Raw genomic sequence first — 19,751 nt, forward strand, 5'->3', positions numbered from 1 at the left:
TCAAATTGAAGTGACTCTTGAAATAGTTTTCATTTTGTGCTTTATTTGTGACCCACATTTTGATTCCTGAATTGAATAGTAGGCATTGTCTGAGAAGGGACTTGTTTATATAGTACCAGTAATGCACTAGAAACTTCACAGATAAATACAAGTTACCAATCCTGCAGAATGTAAAAACACAACATACAAACAGCAGATGGGAGGACTAGGATGATGTAGTTTAGTAAAGCTCTGCTTAACACCACAATGCCAGTTTTGCTTGATCTAGTTTTTATATTCCCTTTCCAGTTTTGTGTTAATATTTCTTCGTGAAGAAGGCCACGGTAATTTTTTTTCATTTGGGACTGAGGGAAAAACTAAAAAAGATCACATTGTTATAATTAGCATTAACTACATTGTGATGGTTTTGTTGGATGGGGGAAAGAGAAATGTAAAGAATCAAATTAACTCCTTTTTTGAAACTGTCATTTAAATCTGCATATAAATATGGAAAGTCTAGATCTATAAGAACAAAGACAATAAAAACATTTTTTCTCCTAAAGTACCATTGTTAAATAGCAGCTATGCATGCACTATATGTAAAAAGCTATTTGCCATGACTAATGGATATAATGACGTATGTTTAACATTTTCTCTCTCAAGCTAGTCCAAAGAGTCCTATAGTTGAAAAAAGTTACACTTATCAGCAAAAAACCAAACCCCAGTAAGCAATATGAAAACTTGATGCAAACGTTTAATTTTTTTAAATAACGGCTAAAAAGAGATTAGTTAGATTTATCCTTTTCCTAATTTGGGAGCAAGAGCTATTTTAGGATATAAGGCAAGGAAGCCTCTCTTAGATCTTTGAACATACTAATTAGTCTCCCAGTATGTTTTCCTTCAGTGCTTATTTTTCTCCCAACTAGATTCCTTATTTAAGATATAGGGAGTAAAGGAAGGAATTCTGAAAATGTTCAACACCAACATGTGTATCCCTAAAACTGGTCCAAATTGATGAGTACTTAGGCACAGATGTTGGAAATTTCATCTTCCTTCCAAAAAGTTCAAAACATGACAGTGAGGTAACATTTTCCCTTAGAAAAAGATATTTGCTTTGTTTTTTGTCTCATTATTTTAGATGTCTTAGATTGCAAAACAGATGCAATGAGCCTATGTCAACAGTATCTACCGGAGGCTACAAAACCACGCCATTTTTGCCAGATATTATTATATCCATGACAAATTATTAAAACTGCAAGTGTGCAACTAATCATTTAAAATTTTCAATGCATTCAGTTACAATTAATGCCCTCAACTGTGTGTTTACTCACAGCTTTTTTTAACTAAGATTTTTTAATACAGAATTCAACCTGCATTTCATGAAGTCTCTTTATATTTAAGGTAATAATGCTAATCAGTCTTTTCTCAAAGTTATTTCTAGCTAGTTGTTCTATTACACAGCAGTGAACCATGCATCTTGGAAGCCAAAGATTTACCAGTACAAGTTTTTGCTTCTTCTTGGTTCTTAAGCATTCCCATATAACCTAAGAGCAGGTGATACAGTACAACACTGAACCAGGGGCTAAAATTGCTTTTGAATGGTGTGGTGCAACATCTAAAATATAAAACGTGTTTTGTAAAAGTGAACTTTTCTAGAAAAAAAGAAAAAAGTTCAAACTGTTGACAATTAACATTATTATGTACAGAATAGCTATTTTAGGTATTTTACAGGCTTCTAATATTTATTTGTTTGTACACTCCCTAGTATAATAGGCCATTAATCTCTGTTTGTGGTCCTGAGGCACTATCACAGTAGAAACAGAATACAATAAAATAATAATCATTAATAATTGCTGGTAATATTAGAATGTTCCTTGTTTCCTTTCCTTAGCTATCATATTTATTTTATATACAAATATCTGCATTTTTAAAATTAATCTTCAAAATAATATCAGTTCACCATACATTCCCCCCACAACACTGATCTCATAATCCAGTGGCGTTGACCTCAAAGCCATATTTTATTTCCATGGAATAAAAAGTCACTTCCCAATGCAACTAACTAAATCATGCTTATGTTTGCAATTTTAAGCTTTCTATAAATCTCTTTTCAGGTGCTTTATTAGTCAAGACCAATGATGTTTTCAGGACCTAGAAATTATACACCTGAGTGTAGACAGCAAACTCTATAGTACTATGTATCTTATTTCATTAGTCAGTCTAGTATCAGCAAGGAACCTGAAATACCTTACTTACATTTTATGAAAATATTATGAATTTAGGAGAACCATTTTTTTAAAATCCTTGGAAATAAGAAAGTTAGTTTATTATGTTCACATTGCAAGAGTTTAACAAGATACTTTGTGTCAAAGTATCAAATTTCCACTTCTATTAATTTTACTCAAAATTGCCTAACAGATTGTTTATTGTAAATGGTTACCAAGTTACTCTTGTACAGTGTTATTTTAAAATATTTTCAATAATCCCATTTTTATTTCACTAAAAACTGCAATAGCTTCTAACACTTTTATGGGGACCAGGGGAGCCAGAGCACTTAAAAATAAATCTAATAAATAAAAGTAACAAAATGGAAACAGACCCCAAAAAACAGTAATAAAAATAAATATATTCTACATATATTAGAAAGTTGGCTTTCTAGATTAGCTGCTAATTTTTTTACTGTGATTTGGAAAATAAAAACAAAAACTAAGCAAGTGTTTTAAAAAGGCAACCAAGAAATGCAGAACTCATCTGAGGAAAAAAAAATTCCTATAAGCAGTGAACCTTTCTAGTTATGAATTAGCAAGTTTCTTTCCTGCAAAGAATAACAAATGACCATTTCCTTGTTTTAAGGCATCTTGTTTTGAGGATCATAGTATCTGTCCTAATTTACATTTCATTTCATTTACATTAAAAAGCTAATTTGATACAGCATTTTTAAGATGTACATTATATTTGTTATCTTAAATAACCAACATGTGAATCAAATATTCAGGTTATAAAATTAATTTCTAAATATTCCGCATGGAACAAAATACAATTTGCCATTATTTTCTACTTAATATACTTCGTGTGGGAGTGCACCAACTAAAATGTAAAGATGGAAGCACAGATTCAATTATGGAGCACAGTTACAAAATAATGCGATCAAGTTGCAGTGCCTTAGATAGAGATGTTCGACATTTACCATTTTACGCCATGTTGCCTTGATACAGCACAGTTGACGCACACCATGTTCTTTAAATTGTCTTCTTAAAGACAGACTTGAAGGGAGACTCACATTTCAATTTTTACCCAGAATTTGCCGTCAGAAGTGATTATCAAAAATGTGATAGCATTGTACCATCACGTACTTCCTAGTACTAAACAAAAACCAAAAGGATGGTCATGAAACACCTAGACGTCTTTACCTCACTAACTTTTGTGTTATGTGCCACATAAAATCTTGATAAACAATAAGATATCAGGGCCATCTTTAGAGACGGACCTTTAAAAGTTCAGACAGACTTTCTGATGGTTTAGGAACAAATTTAAGTGATTTGCAACAGGATTACATAGGATGTATATAGTAGCTCTTCCGTTACCCAGCTGAACTATATGATACTAATATTATATAAATCCTATATTTCTGTATATTATACACACTAATATTTCAAACTGAAGTTCAGTTTCTATAAAAAGAATTGGCCTGAACACATATACCAAATATGGGAAAGTTTCATATATAAAATTATGCAGTCTGCCTCAAAAAACACTGTCGACTTTTAGTACCACAAACTAAAGAGACATCTTGGAGAGTCTGCTTTCGTACACATTTTAAAATTCAATTAAATACACAGATGTTCATCTTAAAATAATGTTCCATATGTCTGTTTATAATAAACATTGTTCTGTTGAATATGTTGGGGAAGGAGGTTGAGAGTGTTTGCTCTGTAGACTTAATCTTGGCCATATAGTAATATTTAAAGAAAATTAATAACTTAAAGGAAATATGTTCACTTACTGATAAAGTTCTACAATTATCAAGTTTAACTAGTAGGCTAGTATTACTTTACAATGATTCAGGCTTTGTTTGATCACACCAGAGATTTATTTGACAACTGAACACAAGAACTTAATACTTGTTGTGGCCTGGACCATTATGTTAAAATTGCTTAACACTCAATCTCTTTTCTAATCAACAAAGCAAACAGCAGATCTTAAAACAAGAGGGTACTAGTCTAACACTTCCCAAATCGATATTTAGTAGTGTGTTTTTTTACTGCCAAAATACAAGTCCGGATTTTTTTAAAAAACATAAAGCTATGACCAGAGCAAACAAACAAAAATTAGATACAGAACATGCAATTACCTTATATCAATACAGTATCCATTTTTATATAGTATTCATATTTCATGTACTAATTACAGTGCATTTAGTTAGTCTTTAACCTTCTGGTTTAACCCAACAGAAAATAGGTATCACTCTTAAGCAACTGTATGTGTCCGGGGAATTTCTTCCCCTTTTGGGTGGGAGATTAAAAAAATAAAATATCAGTAGGGGTTTTTTTTATTACCATCATTACACCCATAAGGGTGAGAGGGAGTCTTTTATGAATGGGATTGATAAATTTTCCTAATTATTCGTATTTCTTGTCTGTACCGGCACTATACTGACTCAGCTCATTGTAGGCCTGATAGGTTTCAGAGTAGTAGCCGTGTTAGTCTGTATCCGCAAAAAGAAAAGGAGTACTTGTGGCACCTTAGAGACTAACAAATTTATGAGAGCATAAGCTTTCGTGAGCTAAAGTGAGCTGTAGCTCACAAAAGCTTATGCTCAAATAAATTTGTTAGTCTCTAAGGTGCCACAAGTCCTCTTTTCTTTTTGTGTAGGCCTGATGACTACCTTCACATTTACATCTGATGGAAAAACAACTTTTTCCTTTATGAATTGTGCTGAACGCAACAACAAACAACAACAGCCACAAAAGCAAAAACATTTCAGAAGCGTCCAAATACAATCCAAAAATCTAGCATGAAGTGAAATGGATTATAACGGACCCAATACGCTCAACATATGTGGGCGTTGGAGCCCCCGTTTAAAAGCAACCTCAGCCGAGCCCCAGCAGCAAAACTTAACCTGGCTGTTAAACTGGAGCGGTGCTGATCTTTGGAGGGATGACGGCAGGTAAATCAGAGGAACAGAATTGAACAGGACAGGTTTCAGAGTAGCAGCTGTATTCGCAAAAAGAAGAGGAGGACTGGTGGCACCTTAGGGACTAACAAATTTACGAGAGCATAAGCCTTCGTGTGCTACAGCTCACTTCAACAGATGCATTCCTGCATCGGATGCAGTGAGCTGTCGCTCACGAAAGCTTACGCTCAAATCAATTTGTTCGTCTCCAAGGTGCCACCAGTCCTCCTCTTCTTTTTTGCGAATTGAATATGGCTTGTCCTGGGGCTTTGCCTGCGGCCCAGAGGGTGGCATTTGCTTCCTGCCGGTACCTAAATTAGTTGAGTGGAAACCAGCGGTCGCCGTTTAAATCACTTTAGCTAAAGGACCCTGAAGGATTTGCAGGCGCCAGACCTGCCAAAGCAACCCGGCTGGAAAGACCAGTCAGTCGGGGAGGGAGACGTTGCACCCCGAGCCCCGTGCGCCTCACCGCCAGGGCGACCCCGCCGGCGGCGGCGGAGAGGGAAGGGAAGGGAAGGGGAAGGGCAGCGGCAGAGCGAAGTTGGACCCGGCTCCGGCTCCCGGCCGGGGAGTCCCCAGCGCGCCTCTTACTTGCGGATGAGTTGGGGCAGACGGGGCGGCGGCGGCATCCCTCTGCCGGAGGCCGGCTGGCTGGCGGCCGCGGGGCGGGCGTCGGGCTCGGGCTGTTCGGAGCCGCGGGGGGCCGGGGCCCGGTTCATGGTGGCAGCGGGGACCATGCAGCCAGAGGCTTCCCCCACCCCACCCCCCTGCCGCGATGGGGGCCCCGCGGAGCGCGCCGCGGAGCCAGCCCGGGGAGGGAGGGAGCAGAGCCTGGGGGCTGGACAGCCCGGCCCACAGGAGCCACCCACCCCCCGGCCGGCGAGGAGCTGGCGGCGGCCCCCTAAGCGGGCGGCCGGTGGCGCCTGGGGACCAGCATTTATGACGATGCCTGGCGCGGAGGAGCCGCCCCCCGCGCCCGGCACCTGGGAGTCCCCTACTGCTGGGGGGCGCAGGGAGCCGGGACCCTCCACTTCCATCCTCCTCCCGGCCCGGGGGGCGCAGGGAGCCGGGACCCCCCACTTCCATCCTCCTCCCGGCCCGGGGGGCGCAGGGAGCCGGGCCCCCCCCTTCTTCCATCCTCCTCCCGGCCCCGGGGGGCGCAGGGAGCCGGGACCCCCCCTTCTTCCATCCTCCTCCCGGCCCGGGGGGCGCAGGGAGCCGGGACCCCCACTGCCATCCTCCTCCCGGCCCGGGGGCGCAGGGAGCCGGGACCCCCCCTTCTTCCATCCTCCTCCCGGCCCGGGGGGCGCAGGGAGCCGGGACCCCCCCTTCTTCCATCCTCCTCCCGGCCCGGGGGGCGCAGGGAGCCGGGACCCCCCACTTCCATCCTCCTCCCGGCCCGGGGGCGCAGGGAGCCGGGACCCCCCCTTCTTCCATCCTCCTCCCGGCCCGGGGGGGCGCAGGGAGCCGGGACCCCCCCTTCTTCCATCCTCCTCCCGGCCCGGGGGGGCGCAGGGAGCCGGGACCCTCCCACTTCCATCCTCCTCCCGGCCCGGGGGGGGCAGTGAACCGGGACCCCACCTTCTTCCATCCTCCTCCCGGCCCGGGGGGGCGCAGGGAGCCGGGACCCCCCCTTCTTCCATCCTCCTCCCGGCCCGGGGGGCGCAGGGAGCCGGGACCCCCCCCTTCTTCCATCCTCCTCCCGGCCCGGGGGGCGCAGGGAGCCGGGACCCCCCCTTCTTCCATCCTCCTCCCGGCCCGGGGGGCGCAGGGAGCCGGGACCCCCCCACTTCCATCCTCCTCCCGGCCCGGGGGCGCAGGGAGCCGGGACCCCCCCTTCTTCCATCCTCCTCCCGGCCCGGGGGCGCAGGGAGCCGGGACCCCCCCTTCTTCCATCCTCCTCCCGGCCCGGGGGGCGCAGGGAGCCGGGACCCTCCACTTCCATCCTCCTCCCGGCCCGGGGGGCGCAGGGAGCCGGGACCCCCCACTTCCATCCTCCTCCCGGCCCGGGGGGCGCAGGGAGCCGGGACCCCCCCTTCTTCCATCCTCCTCCCGGCCCGGGGGGCGCAGGGAGCCGGGACCCCCCCTTCTTCCATCCTCCTCCCGGCCCGGGGGGCGCAGGGAGCCGGGACCCCCCCACTTCCATCCTCCTCCCGGCCCGGGGGGGCAGGGATCCGGGACCCCACCTTCTTCCATCCTCCTCCCGGCCCGGGGGGCGCAGGGAGCCGGGACCCCCCCTTCTTCCATCCTCCTCCCGGCCCGGGGGGCGCAGGACGCGGGCCCCCCCCCTTCTTCCCTCCTCCTCCCGGCCAGGGGGGCGCAGGGAGCCGGGATGCCCCCCCCCTTTCTTCCATCCTCCTCCCGGCCCGGGGGGCGCAGGGAGCCGGGGACCCCCCCTTCTTCCATCCTCCTCCCGGGCCGGGGGGCGCGGAGACCGGGACCCTCCACCTTCTTCCATCCTCCTCCCCCGGCCCGAGGGGGGCGCTATGTGAGCCGGGACCCACCCTTCTTTCCATCCTCCTCCCGGCTCCGGGGGGCGCCGGGCGCCGCGGACCCCCACTTCTTCCATCCTTCCTTCCCGGGCCCCGGGGGGCGCCGGGAGCCGGGACCCCCCCTTCTTCATCCTCTGCCCGGCTCCGGGGGGCGCCGGGAGCCGGGCCCCTTCCCCCTTCCCTCCTCCTCCCGGCCCGGGGGGGCCGCAGGGCATGACCGGGACCCCCCACTTCCATCCTCCTCCCGGCCCGGGGGGGCGCAGGGAGCCGGGACCCCCCCTTCTTCCATCCTCCTCCCGGCCCGGGGGGCGCAGGGAGCCGGGACCCCCCACTTCCATCCTCCTCCCGGCCCGGGGGGCGCAGGGAGCCGGGACCCCCCCTTCTTCCATCCTCCTCCCGGCCCGGGGGGCGCAGGGAGCCGGGACCCCCCACTTCCATCCTCCTCCCGGCCCGGGGGGCGCAGGGAGCCGGGACCCCCCCTTCTTCCATCCTCCTCCCGGCCCGGGGGGCGCAGGGAGCCGGGACCCCCCACTTCCATCCTCCTCCCGGCCCGGGGGGCGCAGGGAGCCGGGACCCTCCCACTTCCATCCTCCTCCCGGCCCGGGGGGCGCAGGGAGCTGGGACCCCCCCTTCTTCCATCCTCCTCCCGGCCCGGGGGGCGCAGGGAGCCGGGACCCTCCCACTTCCATCCTCCTCCCGGCCCGGGGGGGGCAGTGAACCGGGACCCCACCTTCTTCCATCCTCCTCCCGGCCCGGGGGGCGCAGGGAGCCGGGACCCCCCCCCTTCTTCCATCCTCCTCCCGGCCCGGGGGGCGCAGGGAGCCGGGACCCCCCCTTCTTCCATCCTCCTCCCGGCCCGGGGGGCGCAGGGAGCCGGGACCCCCCCTTCTTCCATCCTCCTCCCGGCCCGGGGGGCGCAGGGAGCCGGGACCCTCCCACTTCCATCCCTCTCCCGGCCCGGGGGGCGCAGGGAGCCGGGACCCCCCACTTCCATCCTCCTCCCGGCCCGGGGGGCGCAGGGAGCCGGGACCCCCCCTTCTTCCATCCTCCTCCCGGCCCGGGGGGCGCAGGGAGCCGGGACCCCCCCTTCTTCCATCCTCCTCCCGGCCCGGGGGGTGCAGGGAGCCGGGACCCCCCACTTCCATCCTCCTCCCGGCCCGGGGGGCGCAGGGAGCCGGGACCCCCCCTTCTTCCATCCTCCTCCCGGCCCGGGGGGGGCAGTGAACCGGGACCCCACCTTCTTCCATCCTCCTCCCGGCCCGGGGGGCGCAGGGAGCCGGGACCCCACCTTCTTCCATCCTCCTCCCGGCCCGGGGGGCGCAGTGAACCGGGACCCCACCTTCTTCCATCCTTCTCCCAGCCCAGGGGGGCGCAGGGAGCCGGGACCCCCCCACTTCCATCCTCCTCCCGGCCCAGGGGGCGCAGGGAGCCGGGACCCCCCCTTCTTCCATCCTCCTCCCGGCCCGGGGGGCGCAGGGAGCCGTGAGCCCCCACTTCCATCCTCCTCCCAGCCCAGGGGGCGTAGGGAGCCGGGACCCCCCCACTTCCATCCTCCTCCCAGCCCAGGGGGCGCAGGGAGCCGGGACCCCCCCCACTTCCATCCTCCTCCCGGCCCGGGGGGCGAAGGGAGCCGGGACCCCCCCTTCTTCCATCCTCCTCCCGGCCAGGGGGACGCAGTGAACCGGGACCCCACCTTCTTCCATCCTCCTCCCGGCCCGGGGGGTGCAGGGAGCCGGGACCCCACCTTCTTCCATCCTCCTCCCGGCCCGGGGGGTGCAGGGAGCCGGGACCCCCCTTCCTTCCATCCTCCTCCCAGCCCCGGGGGCGCAGGGAGCTGGGACCCCCCCTTCCCGTCCCTCTCCTGGCCTGGGGGGGTGCAGGGAGCTGGGACCCCCCTTCCATCCACCTACCGACCATGGGGCACGCAGTGAGCCGGTACCCCCGCCCTTTCCAGCCTGGGGGCCTGCAGTGAATCAGGGCACCCCCCCTTTCCATCCACCTCCTGGCCTGGGGGGTGCACCGCACCCACTCCTCCCTCCAGGGGTGCTGGAACAATTGTTATAGAGGGGGTGCTGGAAATAGAAACCATATTTTTCGTTATTACTACCTTCAAGCCGGGGGTGTTCCGACACCCCCAGGTCCAGAAACCCTGTCTTCCTCCCTACTAGCCCCCAACTCTCCAATCCTTTGGGGACAGTGAGTCAGGTCCAGCCCCCCTCTATTCTTCCAGCTGTCCTCTCACTCCCTTCCCCATCATCCCCCCAGCTACAGGAGCAGGGGGAGCAATGCTGCACCCCAGGGGAGGTGCTGTCCGGAGCCCTGAGCTTCCACCCCATCTCTTAGAAGAGATGCTGCCCTGCGCTCTGCCTCAGCAACAGGCGGGGTTCCTTGCAGCTCACCATCCTCCCTCTCCCTCTCCCTCTGCCTGGCCCCAGAGAGCCTGCAGCCCACTACCTTTCCTCTGCTTTGTTCTCCTTCTTCACAGATGCAGGAGGAAACCCACTGGTGGCTTCTTCAGGAGAACTGATTGTGTCTCTGGGCCTCAGTGGTATCTCTGTCTGCTTCTTATTTCGGGTCCTAATGACCTGTAGCAAATTAAATATATATTTTTCATCTTTATTACAGTAGCACCTAACTGTTCTGGAAGTTGTATCTACATGTCTATACAAAGGGAATCACTGGCCCAAAGAAGCAATTTGATCCATATTTCTACAATAATCATACAAAGCATTCCAATGAAATTGTAAGGTTTTGCATTGCAAAGTAGTTGTGGTCTGTGTCCTTTCTTGGACACTATTGGAGCTCTGAGCAAAGATTCCATTTCCTAATCCTTACAAGTGTGAAGGGTGCTGTGTTCTTGAAGCCTAATTGACCACAGTCACATCTATCTCTCCCCTCACCTTTATTACTGGTGCCTTAGTTGTGGTTGAGTATGGAGGGAGGGAGAGGTTTCTGCTGCTGGCATACCGCTGTTCCCTGTGCCCAAAGTATAGTGAGCTTCATCGTCCTCTCTTCTTTTTGTGATGGAGCGTGAGAAAGGAAACCCAGCTTAATATTTTATCTAACATACCAGCAGCACTTCCATAATCCTTTCTAACAAGGATCTAAAACTGTTTTACAAACATTAAATTTCATAACACCTCTGGGAGGGAGGGAAGTGTTAATATCATTTTACCCTTTACCAATAATGTGTCCATTGTACACCTGGAAATAATAATTTGCTGCATATGGCCCATGTCGTTTGTTTATAAAATAGGAGAGGATGATTATGCACCAGCCAGCAATGTCACCACTCTCCTATGCCAGTCACGAGTTATGGAGTCATCCCTAAAAGAAACTCATGTTAGGGATCACCCAAAGAGTGTATTTTTACTGAGTGATTGTATAAGAAGTTATGGCTCCCAACCTTGCAAACTTAAGCATATGTGTAACTGTTTGCAAGATCAGGCCCTATATAGCAATAACTTTACCCACCTCTGCTTTAATGCAGGAATAACTGTTAGAGAAAAAGTTAAAGCATGCTCGTGTGCTATGTGATACAGGTTTAATCTGCATAAAGTTTGGATGGACACATTATTGATGAGTGGGAAAGCAATGAGTGAATTATGCTGCTTATCCCAAATGAGTGCTATTAAAACCTTTAACATTACCCCCCCATCTTCATGCTTTCTGATAAATACCACATATATTACAGAGAAACAGAAAAGAGGTACCAGTTAGGGACTCTTTCAAGGATTGCTTTCTGAAAAAGTTTGCATAATACTACCACTGTGAGTGGAAAATTCTCATTTGGTTGCATTTTGTACTTACTTTGCACAGGTGTAAATATCTAAACCAGATGCAAGGGCATGGAAAATTAACTACGCCAGCAGCATATATTTCATTGTGTACAATCTCTTTAATAGCAGCATAATACTAAAGAGACTTTCTAAAATGAAAAGCAACCTGTGCATCACATCCTTTTCCCTGCCACTGAAGAATCATTCCTTGCACTGCATTCTCTAGTGCTTTGTTCAGTTTAGTATTAAAAGGCTCAAGCTTCCACCACTTTCTCTTTTGGAAAAAGTGGCTCTGCATGGAATTCTTCCATGTTATTACAGCGGAGAAAGCTCCTGTGATTGTCATTCTTTATATAGAGAGACACGCTGATGCCTATAGTTAAGTGAAAGGAATACGAGGTGAGTGATTGCTTTCTGAAAGGGATGAAAGAATAACTGTGAAATAAATGTCTGCCTGTAGATTAGTATATAGTATTGAGGTTTGTGCATAAAAATATGAGCATGTTACATTTAATACACACACAATTCTATTTACATCACTTGTGAAAGTGGTTAAGGCAAAGAGCATGGATTTTATTGGTGCAAATAAAGTGTACTCAGTATAATACCATATTGATGTTTCTCCCCAAAATATATATGTGAGTATGTTTTCAGACTCATCTTCTGATTTTCCAAACCCTCCATGTGTGCCATCTTTTTTCTTTAAACTCACCACATCCACTCTTTTGCAGCCTTTTCTTCTCCTCTCTTCCTTTTCTTCTGCACAGTTGCATTGTTCCTGGGTTCTGTCTGTTGTTCAAGTGATATCTGGATGGAGAAGCTGAGGCCTAAAGCAGAAGCCTGTGATGCATGGATAAGAGAAAGTCTACCACTGGAAAACTCTCCATATTTCATACCTTTTCAGATTTTCCTGAAACTAACCTGAACTAGGATAGCTTTTCACCTGATCCTTTTAAATAGATGTTTCTACTGGATGTAAGTGGAACCAGGTGGCCACAGCTGCTAGATGCAAGAGTGACCTCACTAAACCTTTCTGCTGATGGCCCTCCATTGCAGTGGTTCTCAACCAGGGGGTTCCATGAGCAGGTTTCTGGGGGGCTGCCAAGCAGGGCCAGCATTAGACTCTCTGGGGCTCAGCGCAGAAAGCCAAAGCCCCACTACATGGGGCTGAAGTCCAGGGCCCTGAGCCCCGCCACCCAGGGCTGAAGCCAAAGCCTGAGCAATGTAACTCTATGGGGGGTCTCAGTGGCTTGGGGCCCCATGCAGTTGCCCTGCTTGCTACCCCCAACGCTGGCCCTGGCCTTTATATGTAGAAAACCAGTTACTGTGGCACAGGTGGGCTGTGGAGTTTTTATAGCATGTTGGGGGGAGGGGGGGGCTCAGAAAGAAAAAGGTTGAGAACCCCTGCTGCATTGCACCTGTTGTCCCTTAACATTCCAATGGAATTCTGCAATGTTAGGACACACCTGATACATTCTACCTGGTCATACCTAAACATACAACAACAGCAGGCAAGTAGCTAACTGGATGAGCAGGAGTTCAGATTACACACATAAACGGAGGTGTCTCTTCAATCCAAAGCACAAAGAGAAAGTTTCCTGAAGAAACTGAAAGGAAGATACAGGGCAGAACCCTTGCTTGAAAAGGTACTGGTCTACCTAGCTGTAGGAGTTACAGGCAAATCACATCACTTTAAAAGTGCAAGACTCAGCGATTTAAAGTTGGTAGCAGAACATTAACTCCATATACAGGCAGAGAATGACGCTCCCAAATGACACTTTGAGAAAAAGGACATTCTTCCAAATTAACAGAAGAAGAAAGAGAAAACTCAGAGCTGGACTGAGACCCAAATGTTGTGGACAAGTGCCATCAAGATTCTAGCAGATCAAGAATTACCAGAATGTAAAAAGTTGTGTGGAGTCAACACTTTCAAGCACTCAGCCACAGATTCCTCATCTGTCCAGGTTACCAGCAGTATGTGATAGTTGAAGCTTTCCAATACACTGGAGACTGTGTCAGCTGATGAAAGGCAAATATTGTAAAGATCTTGTCCCGTTGTAGAACAGTGTTCACTAACTTAATTTTTTGCATTTATTGTGAAATTATAATATCCGACTGCCACCCCATACCAGTGGCAGCATAATCCTCTGTCCACATACTGTACTGTACATTTCAAAAAGATTGGAGTGTGCCACTGATCAAACCTCACATTTATGCATGCTGTTTGATCTAAGAATACTGAGTTATGTCATTAATGGCTTGTGTCATCCTCCTTTCCTGTTTCAGAAATGCCAAGTGTTCATCATCTTAGCTATATTAATCTATTGCTTAAAGAAAAAATGTAAAAGAACAAAGTAAAGCAGAGCAAGACATTGTAAAACCAGATTCAGGATGACTATAAAAGGGACAAAATAAAAACCATTTAAAATTTTTTTCCTTTTGTGTATTACTAATAACAATACAAACAAAACTGATTTATTCTCATTGTTCAGTTTACATTTCACTCAATTTAGACAGTAGCTTATCTAAGCTAGCCTGTTTCTAATTATTTTCTCTTCTGGTTCTCATCAAACACTACTACAGAACTTGAGAATCTTTAAAATCTTATTTTTTTACATTCATGTAATAAGCATTTCTATTTATAGTCAGATTTAGGTTTTTGGTATTGTTGCTTTATATGCAACCTAAATTTGGAGTCTAACTGTGTCCCTTTCATTTTTATGTAAATTTAACTATAATTAAATTTTATATGTATGATTTTTGTTGTAATAGTAAGTTTGTAAATTTTTATTTATTTTACATAATAGATGGCAATATTGTTCATTTAGGACCAAATTCTGCCTTCAGATTGATTTCCACAACTGTTATTAATGCATGCATAATGGAGGGCACTGTTCAGTCTTCACTGATTTATTTCTACATGGGAAAATGCTGATTTTTGTGAAACAGCTAAGAGCTATTACAGAAGCTAATATTATTGACACTCTCCGACAGGTTGAGCAGATCACAGCAGGTAAAGCAGGCCTCTTAGATCTTTACACAACGGGACCAGTTTTTTAAAAGTAATCAGTTTAAGTGACCACATTTGACAGCTGGGCACAGAGATTTCATGGGCTTCTACAGCCACATTCTTATTTAGATTTAGATGACAAAACATTCACTTTATCGTAGATGTCCTGGCCAAATTTCAGCTCAGGTAATTCCATTCTCCAAGCCCAAATTCCCCCTTCCCTCCTCCCGCCTTCACTTTGAGAAGAATGCATTTTATTTACAAGAGACTTTAGGAAAGGTTTAGTGTTACTGCATGGAACCCAAGAAGTGACTACATTGATAGAGTGTCTATAAAAGGCTTTACTTTCAATTCAGGAAAGAATGGTTACTTACAATATAGTAACTGTGGTTCTTCAAAATGCGCTGTCCACATGAATTCCATTTATGGTGTGCATGTGCCCCATTCATGAGAGATCAGATTCTTTTGGATAGTGCTCTAGATGTCCTCAGACCACTGCCCACTCAAGGGCATAAAGGCCCAACTATCCCTCAATTCTTTCCTCAGTACAGAATCCCAGAGGAGTTGGACTCTGTACTGGTAGGGAAGGATTGTGGGTTGTAAAATCCATGTGGACAACACATCATGAAGAACCATAGTTGATGTAAGGTAAATAACCATTCTCTCTTTTTGGAATGAGAGTCCACATAGATTCCACTCTGGGTGACTAACATGCAGTTATCTGTTTGCTTGGAGTGGGTAGCCAGAGTCCTGCTTAAGCACCAATTGCAGAAAAGCCCTACCAAAATGGGCATTCAGTGTCTTGTACTACTAAAGAATAGTGGCTTGTACAGGCGTGGACTGAGCTCCATGTAGCTGTTCTACAGATTTCAAAAATAGGGATATTCTTCATACAGGCAGTGGAGACTGTCTGAGCGCTAGTAGAATGTGTCTAGATAGATCTAATCCTAACTCAAAACATGTTCTTATACAGTTGGAGACCCACTTAAATAACCTCTGAGTGGATATTGCCTAACCCTTAATCCACTCTGCAAAGAACACAAACAACCTAGGTGTGTCCCTGCATGTTTTTTGTCATGTCAGGGTAAACGGACAATGCCCTTGCCACATCAAGTGTATGAAGTTTGACTTCTTCCCCCAAGGTTGAGTGAGGCTTGGAGAAGAAATATTGGGAGATGAATAAACTGGTTTACAGGAATTCTGATGCAACCAGGGGGCAGAACTTGAGATGAGGCTTAAAAGTGCCCTGTCCTAATGAAACACTCTACAAGGGGGATTCACTACGAGTCTCAGGACACTAGCTAAAGTGGCATTGGTCGAGGTTGGGGCCTGGAATGGAGAGGGTTTGAGAATCTGGTCTGAGTTCAGTCCTGAGGGACAAGGCCAGAAGCAGCAGTCCATACCAGTGTCACATCATGGACACATTGGAGTCATGGTCAATGAGCCACACTGAGGAGGAGCCAAGCAAGTCAGCTGAAAAAGGGTCTGTGGAACAGAGGCTGGGTGAGGAGTCAGGAGTGGAGCAAGGGAGTAGGGTTGCCAACCCTCCCAGATTTGCCAGGAGTCTCCCAGAATCAGGATCTATCTCCCGGAGGCTACTGAAGCCAATCTGGGAGATTTTAGGCCACTAAAGGCCCCACACCACTCCCAGAAGCGAGGGTGGTGCCTGCAGGCAGAGGCAGCACCCAGAACCCCCGGAACCTCCCCAGGGGTTGCAGGGACGTGCCGGCCGCTTCCAGGAGCAGCGCAAGGCCAGGGCAGGCAAGGTGCCTGCCTTAGCCCTACTGCACCGCTGTCTGAGAGCCACCCTAAGTATGCGCCACCTGGCTGGAGACTACACCCCTCACCCCCTCCTGCCTCAATGTCCCAGCCCTGAGCCCCCCTCCTAGAACCAGCACCCCAAACCTCCTCCTGCACTCCTACCCCCTGCCCCAGCCCAAGCTCCCTCCCATACCCAAACTCCCTCCTACACCCTAACCCCCTGCCTCAGCACAGAGCCCCCTCCCACACCCAAACTCCCTCCTGGAGCTTGCACCCCACACCCCCTGTCCCAGACTCAGCCTGGAGCCCCCTCTCACACTCCAAACCCTTCGGCCTCAGCCTAGAGCCCACACCCCCTCCCACAACCCAACTCCCTACCCCAGCCTGGTGAGAGTGAGTGAGGGTGGGGGAGAATGCACGACCGAGGGAGGGGGGATGGAGTGAGTGGGGCGGAGCCTCGGAGAAGTGGCGGGGCCTTGGGGGAAGAGGGCAGGGCAAGGGTGTTTGGATTTGTGTGATTAGACAGTTGGCAACCCTACTAGGGAACAGGACCAGAAGAGAGGTTGGGGCAGTCACTTGGTGCCCCCTGGAAGAGACCCCACAAAGAGGTATCCCTAGCCTGAGGCCAGGCTGAGACAAAAAGCAACATGAGTTTTTTGAGGGTAATCCTCAATGCGGGTCTCAGCCAGTTTAAGGACATAGTCCCATATGCGAGCTAATTGGATGCATTATAAAGAGGGGTTGAGCTACTGCCCTGAGATAAAGACAGGTGATTTCTTTCTAGGGTCATCACCAGGAGAAGGTACGGCTGAGTGACAGAGCATTCAGCAGTAACTTGTTATTCCACTGAGGAATCTGCTCCATTACTCCAGCTGATGATAAATTTCTGCTTTGAAACATGAGGACTGATGGCCCTTGAAATTTTGTCACAGCCAGTGTTGCAGCAGATACTGTACTCGTAATAATGTGTCTAATCCTTGCTTTTAAAATCTTATTAAATTCTCTAACATTCTACGGCAGAGCGTACCACAGGTTAAATAAAAGCGATGGGTAGTATGTTAACGACCAGTGACCCTAAACACGATCACAGCCCCGTTTGCAAGGCACTGTGAAAATTCATTCCTTATGCAGTTTGCCCTCTATAAAATCTTGTAGATGGTTTATAGGGGTTGTCTTTTATTTGACCAAATACTCCCTATTTCATCAGAAACAGGAAACAGAGTCTGCTCCCAACTGACTATCTGATCAAACTTAACACTTACATAGCATTGTACATATTGCAAACTACTTTACAAACAAGGATTTTCTGTTTAGATTATAAACCAGTTTGGACAGAGACTGTCTTTTCCTACATATAGTACCACTAAGCACACACTAGACACCTAACAAATCATACTACTACTTTATTTGCATTACAGTAGCACCTAGATGCCCCAACTGAGACTCAATCTGTTAGCTTATCAAAAAGAAGAATTAAAGGTCACTTGATTAAAGTGTTTAAGTCAGCATTTCTGAAACTGGGGTCTGCGGACCTCTCCTTCCTCCCTCAGCTCCTCCTGCAAGCCATGGAACGGGCTTGCTACCTGCCCTGGCTCTGTGCTGCTCCCAGAAACAGCCAGCATGTCCCTGTGGCCCCTGGGGGGGGGGGTGGGCCAATGGCTCTCTGCACCATAGGCACGACACTCTGGGTGTTCCAGGGCTGGAGCACCAACAGGGAAAAAATGGTGGCTGCTGAGCACCCACCAGCAGCCCCCATCAGTTCCCCTCCTCCCACCCCAGCACCTTCCACCCGCCAGCAGGCCCCATGGATCAGTGCCTCCCCCTCCCTCCCGCCCGCCGCAATCAGCTGTTTCATGGCATGCAGGAGGCTTGTGGGGGAGAAGCAAAGATGCAGTGCTCAGGGGAGGGGGCGGAACTGGGTGGGAAGAGGAGGGGTGGGAGTGCAGCAGGAGCGGGAAGAGGCAGAGCGGGGGCAGGGCCTTGGGGGAAGGGGTTAAGTGGAGGTGGGACCTGAGGCAGAGCTGTGGGTTGAGCACCCCCCCAGCACTTAGGAAAGTTAGCGCCTGTGCTCCATGCGCTGACCCCTCCAAGCACCAACTCCACAACTCCCATTGGCCGGGAACTGCGGCCAATGGGAGCTGCAAGGGCAATGTCTGCAGGCAGGGGCAGCACATAGAGATCCCCTGCCCACCCCCCCATCTAGGAGCTGCTGCCAGAGGGATGTGCCGGTCACTTTCAGGAGCCACTCGAGGTAAGTGCTGCCCAGCCGAAGCCCACACCCTTCACCCCCTCCCGCACCGCAACCTCCTCCCCCACCCCAGAACCTGCACCCAAACTCCCTCCCAGAGCCCGCACCCCTCACCCCCTCCCGCACCGCAACCCCCTACCTCAGCCCAGAGCCTGCAACCTGCGCCCAAACCCCCTCCCGCACCGCAACCCCCTGCCTCAGCCTGGTGAAAGTGAGGGAGGGTTGGGGGAGAGCGAGCGACGGAGGGAGCGGGGAATGGAGTGAATGGGGGCAGGGCCACAGAGAAGGGGCAGGGTAGGGACATGGCATCGGGGAAGGGGTGGGCAAGGGGGGCAGGCAAGGGGTGAGCAGGGGGGGATGTGGGGGTCCCCAAAAAATTTAAATCAATTTAGCTCGGGTTGCTAACGTTTGAGAGCCACTGGTATAAGTACTTTCCTGGGCAGAAAATAGTGGTACTAGCTCTCTTTAATCCAGCTGAGAAGAGCATAATGACTGTAGTGGACACAGGCACAAGAACCACCACGGGCTGGGAGCCGAAGCCAGACAAATTCAGATTAGAAATTAGGCACAATTTAAAAAAAAAAAAAAAAGGATTAACAATTGGAACAAGCTACCAAGCATAGTGGTGGATTCTCTATATCTTGAGGCCTTCAAATCAAGACCAGATGCCAAACTTTAGCCAAACACAAGTTATGGGTTCAATACAGGGGTAACTGGGTGAAATGCAATGGCCTGTGATTCACAGGAGGCTGGACTAGATGATCTAATGGTTCCTTCTGACCTTAAACTCTATGAATTTAAGATTCAGGCAAATATTCTGGACAGCACTCAAGCACATACTTAAATTCTTTCCTGAATTGGTACTAAATATCCATACATTGTGCTACATGAAAAATCTCTGACTGCAAGAGCTTGTAATGTCAATATACAAAACTGACAAAGGGTGGAAGAAAGGACGTATTATACCCATTTTATAGATTGATTCAAGTCTGGTAGAGCTGGGAACTGAATAGAGATTTCCTGGGCACTGATCCATGGCCTTTTTAAGTCAATGGAAATCTTCCCATTGATTTCAAATGACTTTGGGTTACATTTCCGAGTTCCCAGGCAGTGCCTGAACCATGAGATCATGCTTCTCTATACCAGTCATTATCTTATAGACCTTTATCAGCTTTCCCTTCCCTCTTTTCCTTTCCAAGTTAAATAGCTTAGGCTTTTAGGGGGAGATTTTTCAAAGATACAAAAGGCAGTTAGGTGCCCAATAGTGGTTCAAAGTCAAGGGGACCTGGATACCTAATTTCCATTTGTG

General features: G+C 49.0%; 1 protein-coding gene and 1 long non-coding RNA gene across 3 annotated transcripts in view; both read right to left on the reverse strand.

The window, feature by feature from the left end:
* The window catches only part of RBM20 (RNA binding motif protein 20), a 164,773-nt gene extending 158,717 nt beyond the window's left edge, over positions 1-6,056 (reverse strand). For both annotated transcript variants that reach the window (XR_006282905.1, XM_038410820.2), the window contains exon 1: positions 5,744-6,056. Coding sequence is in view for 1 of the 2 variants with exons in the window: in XM_038410820.2 (XP_038266748.1) it covers positions 5,744-5,889 (146 nt within the window). In the remaining variant the exon portion in view is untranslated. The remainder of the gene's footprint in view (positions 1-5,743) is intronic.
* A 5,688-nt stretch (positions 6,057-11,744) lies between these two features.
* The window catches only part of LOC119858853, a 28,433-nt gene continuing 20,426 nt past the window's right edge, over positions 11,745-19,751 (reverse strand). Inside the window, exon 3 of the long non-coding RNA XR_005294024.2 lies at positions 11,745-12,263. This is a non-coding gene — a long non-coding RNA (uncharacterized LOC119858853). The remainder of the gene's footprint in view (positions 12,264-19,751) is intronic.

The sequence above is a fragment of the Dermochelys coriacea genome, chromosome 7, assembly GCF_009764565.3.
Source record: "Dermochelys coriacea isolate rDerCor1 chromosome 7, rDerCor1.pri.v4, whole genome shotgun sequence".
Classification (NCBI taxonomy): Eukaryota; Metazoa; Chordata; order Testudines; family Dermochelyidae; genus Dermochelys; species Dermochelys coriacea.